This window comes from Geospiza fortis, unplaced genomic scaffold (assembly GCF_000277835.1).
Source record: "Geospiza fortis unplaced genomic scaffold, GeoFor_1.0 scaffold16, whole genome shotgun sequence".
In the NCBI taxonomy this organism is placed as follows: Eukaryota; Metazoa; Chordata; class Aves; order Passeriformes; family Thraupidae; genus Geospiza; species Geospiza fortis.
In genome coordinates this window covers 10831120-10846859 of record NW_005054302.1, presented here as the reverse complement: position 1 = coordinate 10846859, position 15740 = coordinate 10831120, and the positions used below count along the sequence as shown (strand labels likewise).

The window sequence follows — 15740 nt, the reverse complement described above, 5'->3', positions numbered from 1 at the left end:
CAGCCCTGCATCATCTATCCTTGCAAGTCAGACCATGTCATTTGGACTGGGAGATGTTTACTTCACAATTTATGATTTTTTTAAAAGGTGTTTTCTCTTATTAGGGACTTTTCCTAATGCATCTTCCAGTACCTGTTGGAGGGGGCTTACAAGAAGGCTGGAGAGGGACGCAAGAGCTTGTTGTAGTGATGAATGGCCTTAAGCTGAAGAAGGGTTGGTTTAGATTAGCTATTAGGAAGAAATTCTTGATTGTGAGGGTGGTGAGGCAATGAAACAGGTTGCTCAGAGAAGGGGTGGATGTCCCATCCCTGGAAGTATTCAAGGCCAAATTGGATGGGGCTCTGAGTAAATTGGTCTAGTGAAAGGTTCCCGGTCCATAGCAGGCAAATTGGAACCAAATGATCTTTAAGATCCCTTCCACCTCACAGTATTCTATGATTCTATGATCTTCAACCCTATTGCAGCACAGCCTTAACCAAAACTGTCACATAAAACTGCACAATCCAGCCCTATTATTGAAAGCAATGGGAACTGAGGAATAGAGAGAGGAATTAAGCAACAGGTCAAGAGGACAGCATTATGTTGTGCCAGGGGAGGTTTGGGATGGACATCCGGAAGAATTTTTGCTCTGGAAGAGTGGTCAAGCCTTGGAACTGGCTACCCAGGGAGGTGGTGAAGTCACCATTCCTGAAAGTGTTCGAGAAATGATTGGGCATGGCACTTAATGCTGTGGTTTGGTTGGCATAGTGATGTTCAGTCAAAGGTTGGGCTCAATGATCTTGGAGGTCTTTTCCAGCCTTACAGAGTTTATTATTCTATAGCTGTGCCCTGATCTGCACATTTTCATCCAAGGCAGCACACTGGCTAAGGTCATGTAGTGAAAATTTGAATTAATTTTCATTTATTTGGACTGTATTTCAGGGTTGTGTTGTGTCTGACCTTTTAAACTTTAAATATAGTTAAGCTGATTGAAAGCATCATCACACCAGCTGCCACACGTGCTCTGTTCTATATTCTCCTGGGCGTTTGGGCCACTGGTGCTGCTGGCACTTGTACAAATTTCTGCACACCATGAGGCCATACCAGGGAGACAGACCTCAGCTGTCACGGAGTGGGAAGCAGTGCAGTTTTGTTAGTGCAGCACTCACTTCATCAGCTGCATACCCTGCTGCTCAGCAGGAGCAAATCAGCTCTTACTTTGTGGAGGTGTGCCGTGCTGGGTAGAAATACCTAGAGCTGGCAGGTAAAGAGCTATGCTTTCATGATGATAGCACCTGACCTTCTTCATTTGTAACTGGCTCAGGTATCTTAGTGCTTAAAATAGAGAATAACTTTTTGTGTTCCTGATTATTGCCCATGTAATGTGTAGTTGAATGTGTTTATTTATATATGGTTAATTACAGGAGAATTTATACTGTAGGTTGCAGTTACATTTCTAAACAGTAGAGTTGTGAAGACTGAATGTCCCTGATGAAAAGCAATGTAAATTGAAGCATAATCTATTATATGTCAGTGATGGAACTATTAAAATCTGATCCAAGGGCCACTGATATGAATAACAAGATGCACAGTAACTTTACTGAGCATTGAATGAGCCTTTGATGAGGCTCTCAAATTAGGAAATGAACAGTAAAGATAAATGTAACTGTAATCTCTTGTATAAGCTGTTTATACCACATTCCTTAAGTCATCATTTTCATTGCTTTTGAGACTACATGCCATCTAAAAAGACAATATTGAATACAGATGTTTCTTCCTTGATTACAGTGTTGTCAGCCACTTGAAAGACTCCTTGGGCTTCAAACACTTCATAAGTCTAGGTATCTTCACCAACTGCCTTCTTGACGAATAGGTCATGTCCTCTGTGTGAAGGAAATTATTCTGACTCATATAATAGAAGGCAGGGTATAAATGTGTCCGTGGTATAAATAGATAAATGTGTATACCTAGAGAGTACCATTTTGCTTTGTCTTTGCTGTCAATGAAGGTAAAGGGGTTGATGACGCTGAAGAGGTGACCTGTTTTTCAGGAAGTAATAAAGGCAGCAACTCTGAAGTACAGTCTCTCAGCTCCTTCCAGTCTGATTCCGGTGATGATAATGGTAAGAAATGATTTCATCTTTATTATGCTGGGGGAAAAGCTATTTATCTCTCTCTCTAATATTATTAAAAGATTTGTGTGACATCTTGAAACCCTTTAACGATGCCGAAAGTAAGAAAGTCGTGGGTTCAAACCCTGACTTTGTGTTCCACTTACTAAATTCTGGGAATGTAATAAAAATCCTTATGCTTGGGGCTGTTGTATCAGGACCGAGTTTTACAGCAAATTAGAGCTATGATACAGCAGAATCACACTGCCAAGATGTAAGTTGACTAATAGGTTGCAAGTGAAACTGTAGAATATATATAATTTTCCTTCTGGGAAGAGCATGACTTTCATGTTTCATGAGTCGAATAAAAGGGATTTCCGTGCTATTTGCCAGGTCTCATTCATGGTCCCAACAAAACTCTGCTGGTGCTCAGCCGCAACAATGAGCGGATGAGCCAGTCCCCAGCGTCCTGGCCTCTCCCCGGCAATCACAGCTCAGCAAACAATAGAGCACCATTAAATCCTTGTTTAGTGCATACTCAGTGCCTGCCTCTCATGTCCTGCATCATTATCTCCTTGGGTGACATAGGCAGAGCCATACACAGCCCACTAAAAGGTCCACAGAGTCAGAGCAAACCTTTGTTCCACGTATGTTGAGCGTTGGGTCTGAGAAAAGTCAAGATGTTTCTGCTGGGGAGGGATGATGGATGTCTGGGAAGCCTCGTTTAGACACAGAGAAAAAGACTATCACAAAGGAATCATACTTGGTTTCCTCATCCACCAGTTAATGAACTGTCTGTAGACTCAGTTTCTCAGTCTGTCGTGCAGCTGTTCTCTAGGAACTCTGAAATGTTGGAAAAAGCACTGATAGCAAAGTACACTTGCAGTTCCTTTTGGTCCGCTGTGGCTGAAGCATTACAATTATTTTTGTCAGGCTTCTCAATGCTTTTCTGCCCTTGCACCAAAAAGACCCCTTTAGCCTTTTTTTAGGATAAGTGTTATTTAATGATATATATTTACATTACAGTTACCTTTGGAATAATTATTCAAGTGGTCATTTATTGTAGATTGTTACTTTCTGTATCTCACAAATTCTGATTAGACATTTCAAACTCCCGATCCTGTCTCCACTGAAATCATTGACACAGTACCCACAGAAGCTGGATTGGACCTTCTGTGCCCACTCATTTTTGGTGAAGGCTGCATTTAAAATATGGCCTTTAGAGATAACATTTCTAGTTCAGGGTTCAAACAAATCCATATCTTCAGGGAGAACAGGGGAAGAAACTTAAATCATCTGAGTCATTTGCAGAGATCGATGCAAGACCACACGCTCTGGTTTGCTTGAAGCAGCAGGGAAGGTTTGCAGTGAAAGAGCCTAAAGGGCAAAGCCAGGCATAAGTAAGCATATACATACTCACATGCCTGTACTTTAGGGCTAATGGATATGCCTCCTGAAGCCATGCATCTTTGCTCTTCTTGTCATTTTAATTCTTTGTACTTCACATACCTGCAAAGGTTAGAAGGTTGTCAGTGAAAACACAACAAATACAGTTCAGCATCCACGCTCTTTGATGAGACAGGGCAGTGGCTTCTTCTCCAAACCCCTTCCTCCAAAGCCAAGAGCAATACTGCTGGGTTCTCAGGCTAGCACAGGAGACAGGCTTGTGTCACACAAATGGCTATGCTGACACTGACTTGTGGAACTGGGTGGCAGCTTCTGACTGAGGAAAACCTATCTTGCAGCAGTGGATCACTGGGATGAATTCCACTGAGAGAGCAGGCAGCTTCTATTCATCCTCTGTAGGGCTCTTGGAGCCATCTCATGCTGTGTCAAGGGCTTGTCTTACCATGTAAACTCACATGGGATGAGATTTTGAAGCTACTTTTTTTCTCTCACCTAATTTCTCCTGCATTTAAATTGCTCAGCTTCCCTAGTCTTTCTGTGAGTAGTTAGCAATAATTTTTGTACTCCAAAATCTGAGTAATGCTGTATTTGAGCATTGACTTGCACTGAGCTGTGTGAGGTGGGGTTCCCTCTTTTCTGTGAATATGCTCTGCACAGCTCCCACCAGAGCCAGCCCTTAGCTGCAAAGAAAACTGTACTGGCCATGGGTTTTGACCTGTTTTTCACTCTTAGGTTTTTCCTTTAATAGTTTATAGCTGCCCTCCATTTTTTTCCCAGCCATGCAGCACTAACTGCATGGAGCCCCTTATTTTTCTATCATGTTTATTTCGCATTAGCCAGTACAAGTCTCCTTTGTATAATTACTATGGCTGTTGATGGCATAAATATGCTGATTGTAGACACAGAACACAGGTCCTTTGGTTTATCAAGGCTCTTTTTGCTAAGCCCTCACTAGAACTGAGGAAATTGGATGATATACCTGATCCCATGCCCAAAATTTAGCAAAAATATGAAAATATTCAGTGTATGTCTGCACTGTTAACGCATTTCTTGTGATCTATAAGTCTGTTGGCTGTGTGAAACAAAAAAGTATGTTTTGCCCCGGTCGCTCCCAGCAATTGGTTTTCTTATAACTAAAGACAGAGGAAAAGGGAAGGATACATTGCACTCTCATGCAGAGCTTTCCCTTCAGTTTTGATTTTTGGGTTTATTTTATGTTCTCAGAGGCAGGAGGGTTGGGTGGCGCAAAATGCAGATCATCTGGAAGACCACGCATTATAGGCCTCCACATTAAACAGCTGCACAGTCTATATTAATGATTTCAAGGGAAAAGTATGTTTTGTTGGAACACCTGTAGAGAACACACAAAGCATTTGTGAAACTATTCTGTCAAACATGGGTCAAAATTTGAACCACACCTACATGGCTGTGTCCTCCTAATTATAGCTGTTCTGCTTCACCTCCCTGAGGTATTGCATGGCATGGCACAGGCAGTAAATAAGTAAAACATTCCTCTTAGGAAATAGATTGAGCTTAACATCATTTCTGATGGTGTGATGGTCTAAAAGATAATGGTCCTCGGAGTACATAGCACCATCTCTGGAGACCTCTAAGAAAGAATGAATTAGAAATTAGTGTCAGGTAGACAAGATACTGCTTCGGTTAATTGAATCAGCTGACCAGTCTGCTTGAATTTATGAGGTGATACACATCATCCCATATGCCTTTCTGGAAATGCTGGTTTGGAATTTATCAGCACTCTGAAGATATATGGGATTATCTGAAATGAAATGTCCTGTAACCAACTGCATAAATCATGTGCTGGTCAGCAGCCTTTTTTTTTTCTTTCAATGTCAGTTCTGTCTTTTGAGAGAATTTATTGTGGTAACCTATGATGTGTGTTTTAAATACTAACCTGAAGCTGTCCTTCCCCTCCCTTTATTTTCTGCTTTCCCTTCCCTGCAAGCTTCCATAGTGACTGTCATACAGCTTGTCAACAATGTAGTTGACACTATAGAAAATGAAGGTATTTAAATTTTTTTCTTTTTTGTTATACAACAATGCTTCTATTTTCATTGTGAAACATTCCAGCAGAACCTCACTAATCTACACTGACCAGCAATCCTGTGGCAGGGATTGGGTTTTGCAGATCAGCATGTTCACCAGCAAACATGAAAATGCCAGAGGAATGTACCACAAAATATCTGTGGCTAACTGGAGGTGGTAGAAAAGGTGTTAAGCCTTCATCCTCTTCTGTTCAAGTCAATGTTTCTGCTTGTTTATTCTCATTGCCTTCAGAGAAAATAATAGACTGATAATGGAGCCATATCATTGAGATGATCCTGGCTGCAGAGACTGGGAAGCAGAAGATGACACGGGAAGTCTGTAAAGTGTCCCATGCTGCAGCAGAGCTGGGTTATGTACCCCAGTGGTACCACACAAAGAGGAGCGCAGTGGTGGCTGGCTGCTGGCTGGTTTCTCCCAGGAAACACTGCCAAACAGCGGGCCTGTGGGCACAGCTCCACGGATGCCATGGCTCTCCTGTGGCATTGGTGTGCCCATTCCCAGAGCATGGCAATGTGCTCCAAGGACCTGCACTCACCTCTTCCACTGACCTCCTGGGTAACCTCAGGCATCTCATGTTACAAGTGAACCTGTAATGCGGGGATATCACTATTTTCTTTTTTCCATAAAGCACTGAGGAAATGTCTTGTTATCATAGATAAACATTACTTTTATTTATTTTCCAACATTTTTCCTACCCTTGGGCAAATGTCAACTCAACATCAACTCAGGTTATCCACAAGTCAAAAATTTCATCTGTCCTTAGCAAATTTAAGACAGATTTTACATACTTTAGCTAATCTAGTCTGCATAATACATTAAGATTATTAAGTAAATTATTTTTGTGAAACTACTGATTTTTTTCCTTGAGCCAGTGTCACAGTAATTTGGAAAAACACTTTTACTGCTAGCTAGTGATGCCACTTGAGTATTTGTTAATAGTGCATTTATTAATATCCTGAAGTGTAAGAGTGCCATTCTTCTCACTATCAAAAAACCAAAAAATTAACTAGCCAAGGTTAATTCAAAAGAAAGTCCCATTCAAAAAATAAAAGAATAACCTTGAAAAGAAACCACAGGCACTGAAAATGACCTTGCCTTCCTAAGGGAAAGCTTAAGCAAACACACTGGTTCATTATCATCCTTTACAGATAGAAAAAGCCAGTCTGGCAGTAGTTTCAAGAGACTGTCACAGAAAATGCTTTGCCCACTTCCCAGTTCCTTATATGAAACTTAGGATTCTTAGGATTGTCTGCTCTGCAGCAGAGCTGTTGGAAGTGGTGAATAATTAGCCAAACTGGAGCTCTGGGCAGAATGGCTGCCACAGAGTCATGGGAGGATGGGGCTCCTGCCCCGGGGACCTGCCCAGGGTTATGCAAGTCAGCAGATTAGTGAGGTTCTCCTGGATCCTGATCCACGCAACTCAGAGGGCCCTGACACACCTCAGGTGCAGTGCCATCACACTGACCCCAACACAGCAAAATGCACTGTACAACGAAGAGAGGAGTGCAGAAGAGAGGTTAGGGCCGGTTCAGACACTGCTGCTAAACCTGTAACAGCCCCAGCCCTCCTCACTCCAGGACATGGCAGAGCAGGTGGAGAACTCCTGCCTGGCTATCCAGCTAAGGGAGAAATCACCATCACCCCATGCACCATGTGGTGATGAGCAAGGGCAAGTGTGGTCTGAGTAGGTGAAGGGCTAGAGAAGTCTTCCCTTGCCTGTGTCTGAGCCACAGAGGTTACGAGCTGTGATGCCACAGAGGTCTGTTTCTCCTGCCAGACCTCCTCCAGCAATGTCATCCAGAGACTTTGCCCGATGACATCTTGCATGAAGCCAAATAACATGCGGCTGAACAAGAGCATATCCATCTAGAAATGCTACAGCTTATTCCCCGCTCTTGTCTCACATAAAACCTCCTTCCTTGCTCTCTCCCCCACCCCTGCACCCTCTCCATACTGGAATGCCTCCCTCCCCACCAGCTAGCATGGCAGTGCAGGTGGGAGGTGGGTGTGGGGTTGCGGAGCATTGTAGCTGATAGCCCCATTAAATGGCTTTGTATTCTATTCTATTCAGGTTCTTATACCGTGCCCATCACCATGGTATCTGAGCCCAGGTGGGCCCAGATTTGTTTGAACCGGCCCTGAGAATGGTAGATTCTTATTTTTCTGTTTCAAAGTGAACAAGTGAGAGAAAAATGTACTTTGCAATTATAAGCCATGTCGATGGTGGATAGCCCTTTTTTGTGCTAAGAATTACAACTCTAATGAAATTCTGTATCTGTTCAGTGAGGGTAAATAATTAAGATATGATAGAAAAGGAATATAATACACAACATAAACATTTCTTTATCTATGTCTGCATTTGACAGGCAAGCTTATCTTGTACGTTAAAATAAATAATTAAAAATCCTACTAAAATGACACCATGGCAGCTGTACTTTAGAAATATGCATGCGGAGTTTTGTATTTTCACATGTAATACAATGCTGGTGACAAGCTCCAAGTTACCAGTTCTTGCTTTTCACTTTGTATCTGACAGTGTCTGTTATGGATCAAGGACAGAACTACAACAGAGGTGATTTTTCTGGGGCACCTTCTGCCTGTGGGCCGGGGTGGGCAGAGCACTGACTTGATCTATTTGGTTTTTTTCTTGAACTGCTTCACATGTACTCTTTTGTTTGAATTCTGTTCAGAAGATGCATGAGAATGGTCAGCCACTTTTTTTGTTTCAAAATTCAGTTTTCAGTCAATCGGATTATTTGCTTGCGCACTTTCTTTCTTGAAGTCATTGGAGGTGGAAGAGGAGATAAGATTCTGTAGGCATGCTGACTGCATTTAAAGATTTTTTTCAAGTAGCTGTGAAAAACAGTAATTCAGACATTTTGATTTCTTGGAGTCATAGTTTCTAACACAACCCAGTAGCATGTTAAAAAGCAAAATGCCTGAGAGTGGCCGTGTTTTGTTTCTTTGCTTGTTTTCATTAGCATCATAATGCAATTTATTCTCCTCCTCAACCCCTCTGGTCAGAGCATGGCTGACCCGTGTCCGTGGCCTGTGGGGCATGCTGTGATTTGAACGTGCTGTGAGGACTCAGGCAGGTGCATGCAGGACACTCTGCTCTCCTCCGTGGTCTCATCCTAACAGAGTGCTGTGGTTCTTTTCCCTGCTGCAGCGTATCATTGGGATACCTCTGACTGGATGCCCAGCGCTCGCTTGTCTGACATTGAGGAAGTGCCCAATTTTGAGACAACGGATGGAGGCTCGGCTCATCACGGCAGCACCAGAGAACTGGAAACAGATTACTACCTTGGTGGCTACGACATTGACAGCGACTACCCTCCCCCTCACGAAGAGGAGTTTTTGAGCCAGGACCAGTTACCACCTCCTCTTCCAGAGGATTACCCAGACCAATACGAAACCCTCCCACCCTCGCAGCCGGTCTCAATGGCAAGTACTCTCAGCCCTGACTGCAGGAGACGGCCGCACTTCCACCCGAGCCAATACCTCCCTCCCCACCCGTTCCCCAATGAGACGGACACCACAGGATCTCAGACTGGGAACGAATTTAGTACTTTTGCTGTTGGCCCTAGCCAGAACACAGAAAATGCTAGTGCAGGTAAGGTGCCCTTATCCTTGCACAACTCCCTCAACGCCTCCTCCTCTGACGTCTCAGCCGGCTGCGGCTTTGATGACTCCGAAGTAGCCATGAGTGACTTTGAAAGCGTGGAGGAACTCAGCCTAGAAAATGTTCACATTCCATTTGTGGAGACCCAGCAGCAGACACAAGTGTAAAGGAAGCTCCTTTCTCCTTACTCTTCCTCTTCTTTTTTTTAATTTTGTCATTTGGTCCAATTAATAGTATAAATATTGAGAAGAAATTTTGCTGAAGGTGTGTCTATATATATATTGGGCAAAGAAAAGTACAGTATAACCCATTATTAACTTGTTCAGAAATGATACTGTATGTGCAGACACGAAGAGACCAATTGTTTTAAGTATTATACATCACAAAATTGTTACAGACAATCTGGAGAGAGTGTACCTTCTATTTATTACCAAGAGTAAAACTCAGCTTTTGAGGCAGGGGGAAAAATAACTGCTAAATAATTTCTTTCTCTCTCACAAAGTTGGGTTGTTTTGGGTTTTTTTTTTGGCATTGTGTTATTAAAAGTGTTACAGTGTTCTGATCTCCCCACAGTATTAAGGAACGAGTATGGATCATTCCAGAATGCACTGTTGCATGAAATTTTATGTCAGCAAAGTGTGAAAGCAATTGATTGCTGGGGCTGCTGCATACAACACATCAGATGGCTAAAAAAAGCAACATTTACAAATTGACCTATCAAAGACAAGTGACCAGTTATTTGTCCATAAATATTTATCTATACTTTTGTTCATTACATAGCATTTCATTCTGCTTTGTGTAGAATAACACACATACAAACAGTTTATATTTACTCCAAATTGGCTTACTTTGGTCATCATTTTTAAAACCTGATGCCAAGTGCATGTGCATAGCTTTGCCCATGAGGACTTCCCGAAATGTCAGAGTTTGGCTCAGGAGTGGCCTGGTTTTGCCCCAGCTGTGTATGCACAGCCTCTCTTAATGTGTATGCAACATGAACATGGATCTGAAAACTTGAGTAAGCTGCCCAGCTGATCATTTTTCTGAAATTTCTTGCTTGGGCAATCAGCTCTTTAACAGCAGTCCTTGTGCTGCATTTACTGCAGTAAAATTGGTTGCAATTAAGTTACATATAAGGCTGCTGTAACCTCACATCATTAGTTTAACATCTTTTGGCAAATGTCCATCCCTAGAGTTCACAGGATGAGTTCTCAGCTGCTGTAGACTGACTCAGTCGGTGGAGCTGCATGAATGGACTGTGGCCAAAGATCTGTTGCCAGATTTTCCACTGGGTGCATGATTTTGTAGGATTTGAGTGCATCCAAAGGCTGTTTGCAGACTTCGGAATATTGTTGTGGAATCAAGAAAACCATGACATCTGTATACTTTTATGCTTCCCTCAGCCTGATTGGAGTAAATGGTCATTCACATTGATTAGGTCAGAGTAGTCAAGTGCAATCTGGAAATACTGGATTTTCACTCAATGTATTAAAGCAGAGTATACACACCTGTTGCTTGGTGCTCTGAAAATGTTTTTACCCCACTGCATTTTACAGCGTCTCTGTACCTTACCAGCGAATGTGAGTCTACAAGCCTGCATTACTGTTGGGTTTTCATCCATTTCTGCCATGGCATAATTCTGTCATTCTGAAAAGCTACTGAATACCTAAATCATTTTGATAAATTAACAGATTCATTAGCAGGTTTCCTGTGCTGCTTTCCTTGTCCTGTCCCTTGGTCAATCGCCTTAACTGGATAGTTTCAGCAGTTGTATGTCAGGGCATGTTCTTGACTGACAGGAATTTCACACAAAATTAAATTGCAGGCCATTTCTTGACATACAGAAAGGGTTTATTCAGAATTTTTCCCCAACACAAATAAATTACTAGTAGAATGTAATTTAAATAATTGCAGCTTGTAACACTTTTAATAAAACAGGATTTCTAGAATTCTTGGAGTAGGTACAATGTGTTGCTGCTTCCCTCTAATAGTTTGTGTAGCTGTGAAAGATTGGTGTGGATATTTTCTTTGGGATGATGCAGCGCTTCTTCAGTAGAAAACAGCTCATTATGCAGGTATATTAATAAAATGAGTGAACTTCCAGAGAGAATGTACTGCACATACAAGTATTATCAAGTACTTGTCTGCAAATAGGTCCTGTCCATTGAATTTATGAATGTCACTTGGTCTTCTCAAAGTAAACATGCTTCTGTAACAGTGATATATTCTGAATGTGCTCATGGTGCGTTTCAAACCCTTTCCCTGATATTATTCCTGTGTTTTTGAGAAGAAAAAAATGCAGAAATTTGTATTGTGATTGCAAGGAACTGAGGGATTTGCCAGAAGGCCATAAAATGGTTTGGCAAGCCTAGAGGCATGGATAGAGGATAACTCATATTGTTCATGAAGTCTGTGTTACAGGAAAGGAAATGCAATTAGATTGATGTCTCTTCAAGAGTTAGGAGCATCAGAGTTGGCAAAGCAATTCTGCAAATTTAGCTGCACTTTTAAAGCTTGTATGACCTGAGAATGCGATGCTCTCTTAGCATCGGGCTGCAGTTTACATGAGGTTTGCTCCTACTCAGTTTTGGTTTGAGACATTTTTATCCATTATGCAAGTAATTCTGTTCAAGCCCCCAGATAGTTATTAGGTGTACTTGTCACCTGTCTTCTGTAGTGAAAGTTCTTGCGTAAGCATGAGACACCAGTATCAAAATTTACTGGAACATATCAAAAGTGTCATGAGGGACAGCACGATGGGAGCCTAGTGATTGCCATACAAAAAAAAAACAAAAAACAAAGAAATCAATGTTTCTTACCAAGCTTGTTGCCTCAGTAATATATTGTTGGTAGTGAGTTTTAATAGTAAAATATGCATAAATACAATGTATAGTACTTTTTTCTGTTTGATGTTGTTGCCATTTCATTTCACTGAACGCCTGCTTATTAAAGTGCTGTTGGGAAGGTGCCAAGGATCACCCGTTCAGCCTTCTCTGTCCTATTCATGATTTCTATACCTCAATATTTCCTCCCCTCCAAATCCATCTTCAGATTCCCCTCTGTGAATATTGGTACTTCTGTGGCCTTTCTGGTTTTTTCAGGCTATTTTGATAATTATAAGACCCAAATGCAGATCTAAAGGTGAAATACCTCTTAGGGAGTAAGATTTTTCATATTAACATCTCTTGTTAAACCAAGCCATTTTGTTTTCTGTTTTTAATTACTACTCCACATGAACAAGTCAAAATCTTCTAATCTGGAACATAAGAACACATTCATAACATAATGTAAGAATTACTGTTCATATTATGGCTTCCAATATAGATTTCCTTTTTCTGCCATATGAGGAATTTTGTATCACTGCTGGTATCAGGTCCCTGGTTCTGCAAGAGCTACCCTGCACATCTCTGCTTATCCTGTGTGTCTGTATTTCAAACTACATCCCTGTAGATGGCTCCACTACCCGATATTTTCTCTCAGAATCATCTGTAGCAGATGATTTCATGGGTTTAATGAAGTACTTTTGAGTATCACTGGCATATAACTTAGGATCAAAAAAGTTTTTGCTTTTTGGGAAGAAGCAGCAAGAGAAAAAAGCAACTTGTTAAAATGCAAATACACATTTATATCAAAAATCATGAACTTTGCCAGGGGTGTATGAGTCTGAGTAAAAGGGTGCTCGTTCTCTGCATTTTGATCAAGTTGAGAATGTCATGCACAGTGCTGGCCTTTTTAATAACACTGGCAATGGAAAGAGCCTTACAGTGACTACAACATGATTTATTCTGCCAATACCACATTAGGTAGCCCTGTGTAAAAGGAAAAATTAGGCTTATGTACCATTCTTAAGTATGTTAATTACCTTTGTATTATAATTATTCCAAAAAAAAAAACAAAAGGGCAACCCTCCCCCCAACACTATAGATACTGAATGTAGTTGCTGTCCTTGACCAGTATCTTAAAGTGGAATAAAAAGGGCCAGATGTGACACCATGGAGCTGTAGAATCACTTCCCTCCCATGGGAGAAAATGGACAACCTCACTAGAAGACATACATAAAGTTGCCTTCCTCTAGGACCCTCCTATAGGATACAGCATATTAGGCAACCAGGAGAACTTTGGAATGCAGAGATTGACTACAGAACTGTGATTTCCTGTCAATAGAGCTCTTCTCCTTAAGCCCAGTGACGTCTTAGATCCCAAACTATCCCAGGGGTTTCTCTAACATATAATTCCAGTGAAAGGCTGGAAGGAGTCAAAGGCTTCTCACTGCCACTGTTTTCCTGAACCTGAAAGTTGTGTTCGCCATCTGTCAAGCAGGATCTCCACCTCTGCATGTCCCACAAAGAACTTAAATTTTGGTCTTTGGATTTTTTTCTCTCATTCTCTAAATTCTGTAGTGTAGTCTGAAGCAGTGAAAGCCTTGATGTATTGGTGCCTTCTCAGTGTGGCTGCAGCACAGTGAATAAAAGCATGTCATGAAATGCTGATCAATGGGGAGGCAGCAGCCTGTTGTGTCCGTGAGCCAGGCAGAGACATTTTGAGAACATGACGTAAAAGTTGTTGCTCTGGTCTCCTATAAATTCCATCATAAAGAAAAACGTAGGATGAACAGGACAAATGGCTGAGAACACACTTTACTCCTCATCGAAAAAGCTAAATGGATGCTATAGTAAGTATATCCTTACAGTTAATAACTGCAGTCATGGGAGAGGGAGGTGAAGGTGCCCTGGACCAGTTCTGCTAAGCTTCATTTGAAAGGAAGCATCCTTAATAATGGAGAAAGCCAGCTCTTCAGAACCAGTATGGAAGTACATTTGTGCTTTGTAGATAATGTTTGGAGCTATTCACTTAGTAATAATGGGCATTTCATTGGTTTCCAATGAGAGTTACATCTTCAGCTTCATTCCCTGATGGTTTACCATCATTTACCATGTCGTAAAAACTGCTTTTTGCCTGTTTGCATCTCTGCTGCTCTCAGTACACCAAAATGTGATCTGAGCCTTAGAAATTTAGACCATTGCCCATTACCCGTGGTTTTTAGCCTGTGTTTCATGAACTTGACATTTAACATCTCCATTATCAGAAGGGCCATCCAGTTGGTAAATTAGCTGCATCATCCAAGGGATGAGCGGATGGGGAGGAAATGAAATTAAATTTGTTTCTTTATGTAATAATGAAAAGCAATAATTGCAAATATGTCGTATTACACAAAGGCCATAAGTAATCTTTACCAGTGTTAAGAGTGCACTTGAACTGTATTGTGGAAAGAGATTGGAGCCCTCAGAACTGTAGCATTCTTTTGTCATAGGAATACCTGAAACACTATTAATCAGCAATGCAATGAGCCCATACTGCCGATTTTCAGGAGATGACAAAGATGTTTAGGAGTGAAAGCAGTTCTCTTTAAAGCACTGTATTGGAAAAGATTGTCTTGTAAATTTTACCTGTCTCAAGCAGGCTGGTTTGTAAAAGATGTATGTTTTGGTGTTTAAAAAGAAGTTTATAAAATAATGTATATAATGGTTTCAAATTACCAGGCTTTTGTAGATATTTGATGCCAATCAGGTTGCTTTAATTTCTTTTGTTTGTTTGTTTGTTTGATTGATTGATTGATATAATTCTAAAGAGTCATCAAAGTTGGTTTAAACTTCTAAGATAACAGGAGAAAAAAGTTTTAGATCTGAAAACTTTTTAATCATTTCAAAATGTACTGTAATTTTCCTTTGGGTTCAGCTCTTTTTGTTTAACTTCTTTCTGGTTTTAAGAAGATTTTTTTATTGACTTTTTTAAATGAATGTGTTTTGCACAAAAAAACTAGAGGTATGATTTTTATTCCATTTCAAGTAGGTGTTAAGAGATGTCATTTTTCCAATGACAACAAATTCAACCTTATGCAAAAGGGAAGGTTTATCACTTTGAGTGGGTATAGTTCTTCATCTGAAAACTAATTGTTCCTTCATAATTGCTGTTGGCAGTATTGTCTTGTGTTTTTTTGCTATAAAAACAAAACAACAAAAAAAAAGTGTACAGGTTTGTAACTGCCAAAATTTGCTAAAGTTGATGGTTAAAATAAGTTTTCCAAGTAAACAAAAAGAAAAGTCCAGCTGTGTTGACTGCTTTTTGATTTTTCTCCTACTTTCAAAGGAGGGAGGAAGATAAAATGCACCAGTTCTTGAAGGAATGTAGCATTTCATTCCCTCTCTGTGCTGAAGAAAATGCTACTTTTTTGAAGTCTTTAAATTAATTTCATTATTACATGGAAATCCCTCCATAGGGGCCCCTACTTGCACTGCAGAGCACCCTTGCCAAGAGTTGCTTAGCTGATGTAAGCTAAGGCAGTTCCCTGATTAAAACCACATCTTCAAAGAATGCAAAAGACATCATTGCATCATGTAGCCATCTAGAGAGTGAACTCCATCAATGGAGACAAATTTCAGGGGACAGTGCAGCCATCTGGTTGCTTAGTGGGACTAGGAGTGGGTGTGTAAAGCAGCATCCCACTCCACAATGTGCCTGCCATGGGCATCTCTATGCTCCAGCATCATGGCACTG

General features: G+C 40.9%; 1 protein-coding gene across 11 annotated transcripts in view; it reads left to right on the top strand.

Annotated features, from left to right (window-relative positions):
* FAT3 (FAT atypical cadherin 3) overlaps nucleotides 1-15291 on the top strand; it is a 399047-nt gene extending 383756 nt beyond the window's left edge. For 6 of the 11 annotated variants that reach the window (XM_031066002.1, XM_031066001.1, XM_031066003.1 and 3 more), the window contains 4 exons: nucleotides 1988-2101; nucleotides 5463-5522; nucleotides 8100-8135; nucleotides 8733-15291. In XM_031066002.1, coding sequence (XP_030921862.1) covers nucleotides 1988-2101; nucleotides 5463-5522; nucleotides 8100-8135; nucleotides 8733-9352 — 830 coding nt within the window. In that variant the 3' untranslated portion in view covers nucleotides 9353-15291. Of the gene's footprint in view, nucleotides 1-1987; nucleotides 2102-5462; nucleotides 5523-7634; nucleotides 7711-8099; nucleotides 8136-8732 lie in introns of all 11 variants that reach the window. The other 5 variants (XM_005417743.2, XM_031066007.1, XM_031066009.1 and 2 more) reach the window with 4 other exon arrangements.
* Nucleotides 15292-15740: the final 449 nt, after the last annotated feature.